Raw genomic sequence first — 10,000 nt, 5'->3', positions numbered from 1 at the left:
AACCGTCTGACGTGAAATAATTTTTCAACGTAATTTTCGGGATCATATCTCACGGGTTTGAACAAACCTGAACGTTATTGCCATGAAATAGAACGTAGTTCGTTTCTTTACCGTCTGTGAACGTCAAAAAAGTAACTGTAAGTAAGATTTCATTCACGTTTTTTGCTGCCCCTGTCAGGGGCGCCTGGTGGTACAAAATCCAGATTGAACTCTACCATTGGAAAGAGCAGATTTGGCCCGATCCATAGATGTGTGAGTTGGCCATAATAAGGTAATTTATATGCCTAATATTCTATATTCTATATTCATATTTCAAATAGCATGTGTCCGGATAGCAAGAGAGAGAGACGAGAGAGAGAGAGAGAGAGACGGAGAGAGAGACGAGAGAGAGAGAGAGAGAGAGAGAGAGAGAGAGAGAGGAGAGAGAGAGAGAGAGAGAGAGAGAGAGAGAGAGAGAGAGAGAGAGGCTGATTAAGAGGTAAAGTACAGACAGCAGAGTAAGACATATCCATGTGCCCTTTCTTTTTGGTTGAGCACCTGCCCCCCGCAATGTCTGTGTACATCCCTGGTTACAGTAGCACACTGCTCTTTTTTTTTGCCCAACCACTGCTGCCTGGGCGCAGTGATTTTATCACCTCAAAAGCCCCATTTTTCAAAAGCAACAGGGCTTTTGAGGTGATTAAATCACTGTGCCAGGCAGCAGTGGTTCCGCAATTTTTTTTTATGACTAGGCTATATATCTGCTTAGAAAACGAAAATGTCAAATTTTGTATTTGTATTTCTCCACATAGTAAATACACAGGTCACAACATGTTTACAGGAGTTGTATTTGGAGTGTATTTCGTGACTGTTGGGAACTAGGCTACACTGGCACACTTACTTCCAGTGAATGACTAAGCTAGGCTAACGATGCGGCTGTTCCCTAAGCCGAATGCATGCACAGAGAAGAAAAGGGTATCTGCTTGTCTAACTCCAGGGTAGATGGCAAATAAGCGAATTTCCCAAAAAGTCGGTGTGTTCCTTTAACACCCGTTACACCTTAATTAACTGGTGAAGTGCATTACCAGGGCATCAAGGTAGACGTTAGTCCACTGGACCTGTTTAGCTTGCTTGTCCGCAAGAACCATGGGCCTTCCCAGCACATCTAGGTACTCCTGAAACACACACGTAACTGCACATTAATTCATAAAGTCTGATACAGATTTATTTTCTGACTATCATACAAGGCATGGACATAGAATACAAGAACAGACACATTTTGTTCATATTGTACATGTTACAGTGTGTATAGCTACACCTTCACAGCACCTGTGTGTTGATTCTGATGGCTCCAATAGAGGGAATCTCATAGAAGTATCCTAGAAGGATGAACGGATTAGACAAAAATAATTAATAATCACATATGGATCGATAGAGCAATTCATTATCCAACAGAAACAGAATACTGAGGGCAATAGACTCATGTAGATACAGGCTGGTAGGACTGATTGAGCCCCACTCTAAAAGAACCACATACTGTAGAAACACTTCAGTCTGTCTAGACTCGAGGAACCCAGTCGGCCATAACAAGGTTGAAATTCCAATCACCCATTTTTTTTTTTAAATCCTTTTAAAAGGGAATATTATAGCCTGGCAGCTCTGTGTGTAAACAGCTGATCACAGTAGACAATTATAATGCATGCATTTCCTCCACACACCTGGTGGCAATGTGCCACTTACTGTAAGCTAAAAGCCTGTGCTGTGCAAAGACCATTCACCCTCCTACGCACATGTGCAGCGCGGACATTTAACAAAGACAATCAGTAACTGTGTACGTGAAAAACTATGAAGAATAACGCCAATTAGACGATTACATGCTATAGATGACCTATTTTGTAAATGTAAATAGTTAGTCTGATATTCACACAAATTTGATCTGGTTTGAATGGATGTGCGACTCTCTTTGTCTCCATCAGCGTTTTGTGTGTCGCTCTCTGTTGTGTGCCTGTACCTTTGTTGGCGCATGCCATCCACTGGATGGGTGCCTTGTCGTAGTTGTGCTGGCCTACAGAGAAAGTGAAGATTCTCACCTGCAACAGAACATTCGGAAGAACAGAACGTTCTCAGGACACAAACAAATAACCATACTGTGGTAGACAAGAGCATTACGTGAGGGCGGGGGGGGGGGGGGGGGGGGTGGAGGAGGGTGAAGGAGGGTAAACCATCACTCTTGTTGGCATAAATCATTAAATGCATCCCCTCATGAATGAGATGTTAGTGGGAGGGTTGTGGTAAACAACTGTTTCATGCACAGCTTCTCCTTGTTGAACGTGAACAAATCACCCACTGGAATCAATCCGTCAGAGGTTTGCTGTGAGTTCTGTTGAGAGGCATTCGGTGCACAGTGTATCCTCACAGTCGCTCCTTTGAAGGCTGCCGCGCTGCTAAGCGATACGGGAGGAGGAGCGCGTTGCATATTATTTGACACAGAAGGGTAAAATAAAGGTGACGTGATTCAACCTGTGTGGAATGCGTGTTCACCGGTGTCTTCGACTCCTGTCACAATACATCCTGAGATCTGCCGCTTGCTCGGCGGATTGTTTTCTAATTCTTTCCCTCTCTCACCGCTTCATCTCATCCTTTTTTCATGTGCTGTTTGGAAACCGAAGATGAACGTTTTTTTTATAACACACTCATGCAAGATATCAACAAGTAAAACTGTGAATGTGTCCCTGTGAGCCTGGGTGCCTGTGTGTATATACTGTAACATTGTGTGTGTGTGTGTGTGTGTGTGTGTGTGTGTGTGTGTGTGTGTGTGTGTGTGTGTGTGTGTGTGTGTGTGTGTGTGTGTGTGTGTGTGTGTGTGTGTGAGCGTGTCTACCTTCTTGTCAGCGTTGCGTCTCTCCAGGACGGCCTGAGCTCTCTCCTCTCCTCCGTCAGTGAACAACATGATGATCTTGTTGCAGTTCGCTCTGCTGACGTTGGTCTGCACACAACAAACACACACTGAAGTTACACTGTTCAGACACACAACAAACACACACTGAAGTTACACTGTTCAGACACACAACAAACACACACTGAAGTTACACTGTTCTGCACACAACAAACACACACTGAAGTTACACTGTTCTGCACACAACAAACACACACAAGTTACACTGTTCTGCACACAACAAACACACACTGAAGTTACACTGTTCAGACACACAACAAACACACACTGAAGTTACACTGTTCTGCACACACAACAAACACACACTGAAGTTACACTGTTCTGCACACAACAAACACACACTGAAGTTACACTGTTCAGACACACAACAAACACACACTGAAGTTACACTGTTCTGCGCACAACAAACACACACTGAAGTTACACTGTTCTGCACACAACAAACACACACTGAAGTTACACTGTTCTGCGCACAACAAACACACACTGAAGTTACACTGTTCTGCGCACAACAAACACACACTGAAGTTACACTGTTCTGCACACAACAAACACACACTGAAGTTACACTGTTCTGCGCACAACAAACACACACTGAAGTTACACTGTTCTGCGCACAACAAACACACACTGAAGTGACACTGTTCAGACACACAACAAACACACACTGAAGTTACACTGTTCAGACACACAACAAACACACACTGAAGTTACACTGTTCTGCGCACAACAAACACACACTGAAGTGACACTGTTCAGACGCACAACAAATACACACTGAAGTGACACTGTTCAGACACACAACAAACACACACTGAAGTGACACTGTTCAGACACACAACAAACACACACTGAAGTTACACTGTTCAGACGCACAACAAATACACACTGAAGTGACACTGTTCTGACACACAACAAACACACACTGAAGTGACACTGTTCAGACACACAACAAACACACACTGAAGTGACACTGTTCAGACACACAACAAACACACACTGAAGTTACACTGTTCTGCACACAACAAACACACACTGAAGTTACACTGTTCTGCACACAACAAACACACACTGAAGTTACACTGTTCTGCACACAACAAACACACACTGAAGTTACACTCTGCACACAACAAACACACACTGAAGTTACACTGTTCTGCGCACAACAAACACACACTGAAGTTACACTGTTCTGCGCACAACAAACACACACTGAAGTTACACTGTTCTGCGCACAACAAACACACACTGAAGTTACACTGTTCAGACACACAACAAACACACACTGAAGTGACACTGTTCAGACACACAACAAACACACACTGAAGTTACACTGTTCAGACACACAACAAACACACACTGAAGTGACACTGTTCTGCACACAACAAACACACACTGAAGTGACACTGTTCAGACACACAACAAACACACACTGAAGTGACACTGTGTTCAGACGCACAACAAATACACACTGAAGTGACACTGTTCAGACACACAACAAACACACACTGAAGTTACACTGTTCAGACACACAGCAAACACACTTTGAAGTTACACTGTCCAGACACACAACAAACACACACTGAAGTTACACTGTTCTGCGCACAACAAACACACACTGAAGTTACACTCTTCAGACACACAACAAACACACACTGAAGTGACACTGTTCAGACACACAACAAACACACACTGAAGTGACACTGTTCAGACACACAACAAACACACACTGAAGTGACACTGTTCAGACACACAACAAACACACACTGAAGTGACACTGTTCAGACACACAACAAACACACACTGAAGTGACACTGTTCAGACACACAACAAACACACACTGAAGTGACACTGTTCAGACACACAACAAACACACACTGAAGTGACACTGTTCAGACACACAACAAACACACACTGAAGTGACACTGTTCAGACAGGCCGTACACAATCAACACCGTTTCTGTTTCTGGCATGTCGAGAAAAAGAAACTTTATTTTACATCTTAAAACGTTAGGCCTGGCAGCACCACAGAAACAATGGGAAACACTGTACATCATCTACACTGACGTGAGGTAAATGATGGATTCACATAAGACATCTAACAATGGACTACAGTATCATATTCAGATGGTAACTTTCAGCAGAACGAGAATGGTCAAACAGAGATTTTGCATATTTACATTAAGGGTAATTGGTCAGCCAGGGAGGCAGAAAGACAGGTAACATTTCAACCACCAGGTGGCAGTGTAAGATAATCCATGGCTGTTAGAAGTGTCAGGGCTTCACAGGTGATGTCAACACTTCCCTCACAGGTCTCCAGTGGTAGAGTTGGACGGGCGCTGTGCCCGTGTTTCATGCAGGAAGGAACTCCAATCAAACAAATGCAAATGTTAAACTCACGTCAGCCAGCTGCTTGAAGGCGAACTCAAACCCCTCGGTGTAGTTGGTGATCCCTTTAGCCGAGATGTTCTGGACGGCATCTTTGAGGCGCTTCTTATTCCTCACGTTGGCTTGAACCAGATGGTTGAAACACGCCGTGTTGCTGACTTTGGTGTTGAACTGGGAAAACGAAAGAGTCGCAGTGTTGAAATTATTCACACAGAAATACAAATGTGAGCATGTGCATACCAATGACACACAAACACACAGATGCAAGCTTACGCGCCTATATGCACAAACGTGCACGCTCACGCTCACACACACACACACACACACACACACACACACACACACACACACACACACACACACACACACACACACACACACACACACACATATGCTAAAGTGCACCCCGCCACGGCGCCACGTGCACATCACCTGGCCTTGGCTATTATCGTGCAGTGGTAAACAGACACATTCATCAAGTCTCACTAATTGCTTTGCATCCTCGGAGCACAATGATCCGGTTGGTTCCCATGGAAACAAGATTCCACCAAAGGAGAATGAGTTTACGCAGCAACACAATCTTATTAGAGGTGAGACCCTCCCCCCTGTTGTTCCCACCACACACACACCTACACACACACACACACACACACACACACACACACACACACACACACAGACACACACACACATACACACACAAAAGACACACTGCTCGTTAAAGAGTTGGGGTAAGTCAGCAGGTGTTCCATCTACTAGATGTGCTTGAATGACATGTACAACAGTGTTTTTATTACATGTATTGTAATAGGTCCAGGATAGAATGGAACATAATATAACAGAACAGAACATAACATAACATAATAGAACAGAACAGAACAGAACAGAACAGAACAGAACAGAACAGAACAGAACTAAAATTCTATTCTTGTTCTTCTTCTTTTTTGCTGCTTGTTCAAACGTGTGTTTTGCCTGAACCAAGGATGCTGGTGTACCCAGCTCTCCACCTTTTGATATTGAGAAGCATAGTAAATAAATATTATTATTTTTGATAAAAACGTGTCCGACTTCATGTTGTCCACCATTTTACAACCAATGCCTATAGGGAAACTAACCATCTTTTTGTGACTGTTGAGGCCTTAGGGCAAGACATGCAGGCTTGGTTGTAACACTGTTAGAATATAATAACATATCCCAGCTTTAATCCCAGTGTATTAGGGACAGAGGATAATGGCAGCAAAGCAACACGTCTTGTGTTGCAGAACTCTTCTAAAACAATGCTGCACCCCATCGATCCCAACCAATCAATGCGTCTCTGCAAGACAGCCAATAGGGAGGCTAGAAACTCTGATCTACAGAGACAGGCAGTAATACGAAGAGGCAGACACCAGCATGTAATGTGTGTGTGTGCATGCGTGTGTGTGTGCATGTGCATGTGTAGGTGTGTGCTTAAGATGGGCCTGATGTTCTTGAAGTTCCTTTTCTGATTGACAGTTACAGACATACAGATGCAGCACTGCAAATTCAGATCCCTTCTGCTGCCCTACAATTCAGACATTTCAATGCACACATTTCTACAATTCAACAATAATAAATATTAATAACTATCTACATAGTACTCTCAGTCCAGAGTGCACCACAGCAATTAGTATAAAAATGAACATAGGCATAAAATTAGCACACAAATTGACAAATTAAATAAAATTCATACATTTCAGACATAATAATAGGTATAAAAGACAATAAAAGTAGTGCAATGTAAATGTGCAGATTTAAGAATAGGCATAAAATAAGTACAATAGTACAATGTCGCTCAAAGGCATGTGAACCCCCCCGGAACAGTCAGTCCCCCGAACACCTCACACATCAATCCCTACCACATCCCCATCCAAGACACACCCCCCATTAAAGCATGCCATGACCAAAGGAAAACACCGCCATGCACGGCGATGGGAATGCCAACCCCGCGGGCCGCTCCATATTCCCCGGCCCTGGCGCCCGCGCCACCGCGAGGAAAACCAGCGAACACACACGCATACGCACACGCACACACACACACACACACACACACACACACACACACACACACACACACACACACACACACACTCAGGAAGCTAAGGAAGCGCACTTAATTGCAAACATATACCAGACGGTGTTCTTTATCACATATTCTATTAAAAGGAGAGGTGAGAGGGAGAGTGGGAAGACGAGAACAGGAAAGTGTGAGAGAGAGAGAAGCAGACGCGGAGGATGGGGAGTGTGAATATAGCCTGGTATTAACCCTTTCTCTGCCACGCTTATGTACATCCTTATACCATCCTCTGCCAGCTCTATTTGTCTATGGAGAAGTTCCCCTTCTTTGCAGGGCTATAACTTTTTAAATTGTATTGCTAAATTGACATTACTATGGCCCATTCAACGTCAATTATCTATCGTTTAGGATGTAGCAACGTTCTACTTTTTCATTCACATATTCATACTAAAATACGGTCTAAAGTATAAATATGTTTTTATCGTTTTCTGCAGCATTCTGCAGAACGTGATTTATAGCCCTAAATGCATTATATTGATGATCAAATACAGTTTGATAGCGATCGGCGCCAGATAAAAAAATTCAAATGTACGTGCTTCTAGAAGTTACTACTCATCATCTGATGTTGACCGGATGGGGGGGGGGGGTCGTTTATAATTCCGTGGCCAACGTTAGATGATTCATGTAGTGTGGGTGATATGATCATCAGAGCAGTTTGTATCGAACACGGTAATAATAAACGCTGAAACTTACCCCAGTCTCCTCGGGCCGTTGGGCAATCAGCTTGGAGTAGAAATTTTGCTATTATGGGATGTTGATCTAGATGAACCATTTCCAGGTTGTATAATACTATACGTCCAAATAACGTTGTTTATTGAGTTAGGGCGAGCGATTGATTATCCAGTGTGTCGAGATGGAGCCCCGGGAGCTATAGCGAGTGGTCGGACCGAATTTGGATGAGCACCACTTTCTGTTTCCGGTTTGCTGTTTGGGCGATCCGCCGATCGGCCACCAGATGGCGCTCTTGAACCGTTGGAGAGTTGAGAGGAGATCAACAGGATATCTCAAGTCTCCGCGGGAGAAATATGATTGCCATCACAGATTTTTGAAATATTGTCTGCTTCTTCTTTAGGGAACACAGAGCTCCCGCAGGCGCACACGACATATATCACACGCTGCTTTCAAAACTCCTCTTTCCTACTAAACCTATATATGTAAATGACAACAAAAAAAGAATACAGGTTTTAAAGCTTTGCTGAAAAAGCAACATGTTTTTTGAAAGTGCTGTCAATCGATTAAAATATTTAAACGCGATTAATCGCATGATTGTCCATAGTTAACTCACGATTAATCGCAAATTAATCGATTTTTTTTGGTTCTACCTTAAACAGATCTTTTTCAAGTTCCAAGTTTTAATACTATTATCAACATGAGAGTCAACAAATGATTGCTTTATGCAGCCATTTAACACAAAAGGATGACCCTCATGCATTGCAAATTTGCATCAAATTCAAAACAGAGTGATGCACAAAATAACTTAAAAGAAAATAATAATTTAAAACAATGAATAAAGTGTGCATGAAATAATAGGGGAAAGAAAACGTTAGAAACTTGTTACATTCACCCACACAAGGGTTGAGTAATCACACCCCCCCTCTCTCTCTCACACACACTCTCACAACTCTCTTTCTCTCTTGCCCCTTCCTCATCTCTCTCACCCCCCTCTCTCTCTATATATATCTCTCACACACACACACACACACACACACACACACACACACACACACACACACACACACACACACACACACACACACACACACACACACACACACACACACACACACACACATACACACACTTCAGAAACAAACATAGTAGGGCTAACCCCTATTAGTCGATTAGTCGAATAATCGGTCGAAAGGGGCCGTAGTCGACTGGCCAACCTCTTAGTCGAATATATACAAAAATAAATAAAATAAAATTTTTGTATCATTCTTTCCAAAAGAAAAGAGGCCTAGAAGCGTGGCTAACGCTAATGGCACGCATACCAGAGGCTAACTGCCTACGAAAACAGGCACAGAGGCACTGAAAGAGGATTTCACCAATCTAATGAACACACTAGACTAGACAAATATCAAGATGTATCCATCAGTGGACCAATTGCATGCTTTTGCAGAGGACAAGAAGCCTTCAGTCGACTCCTTCAGACATTAAGCACCTCCCACAGCCCAAATGGAATGATACATTTTATTTTTATATTATATATAAAAAAATGTGTCAACCAAATTTTGGCCAATCATAGTCGACCATCCAAATCCTTAGTCGGGGACAGCCCTAAAACATAGTATCAATGAGAGCATCAATAATACACCTGAGTGAAGTCTAGTAAAAAAAAATATATAATTTTTTTTATTTATTTGTAAGTTAATCGTGAGTTAAAAAAAATAGTGGCGTTAATAGAATCGGGCGATAACGCGTTAATACCGTGTTAACTTTGACAGCTGTAAATTTTGTCACTTTCTTGAAAGCTATTTCAGAGAATAAACATTTACATTTGCCAGTCTGATAATAAGAGCCCAGGCCGGAACATCTGAATAAAGTGCAAATTCGCTTGTTCCCTTGTGATCCTATTACCACAG

General features: G+C 42.7%; 1 protein-coding gene across 1 annotated transcript in view; it reads right to left on the bottom strand.

Annotated features, from left to right (window-relative positions):
• Positions 1 to 10,000, bottom strand: part of LOC311245342 (voltage-dependent calcium channel subunit alpha-2/delta-1) — a gene marked incomplete at both ends in the record, with an annotated part of 125,592 nt that overhangs the window by 84,501 nt on the left and 31,091 nt on the right. Inside the window, 5 exons of the mRNA XM_084335185.1 lie at positions 1,065 to 1,154; positions 1,309 to 1,358; positions 1,991 to 2,069; positions 2,861 to 2,965; positions 5,336 to 5,494. Of these exons, the coding sequence (XP_084191311.1) occupies positions 1,065 to 1,154; positions 1,309 to 1,358; positions 1,991 to 2,069; positions 2,861 to 2,965; positions 5,336 to 5,494 (483 nt within the window). The remainder of the gene's footprint in view (positions 1 to 1,064; positions 1,155 to 1,308; positions 1,359 to 1,990; positions 2,070 to 2,860; positions 2,966 to 5,335; positions 5,495 to 10,000) is intronic.

Source organism: Notolepis coatsorum, assembly GCF_963971535.1.
Source record: "Notolepis coatsorum genome assembly, chromosome: 18".
NCBI classification, from domain to species: Eukaryota; Metazoa; Chordata; class Actinopteri; order Aulopiformes; family Paralepididae; genus Notolepis; species Notolepis coatsorum.
The sequence above is the reverse complement of the archived record's forward strand: the minus strand, read 5'-3'. Positions and strand labels throughout refer to the sequence as shown.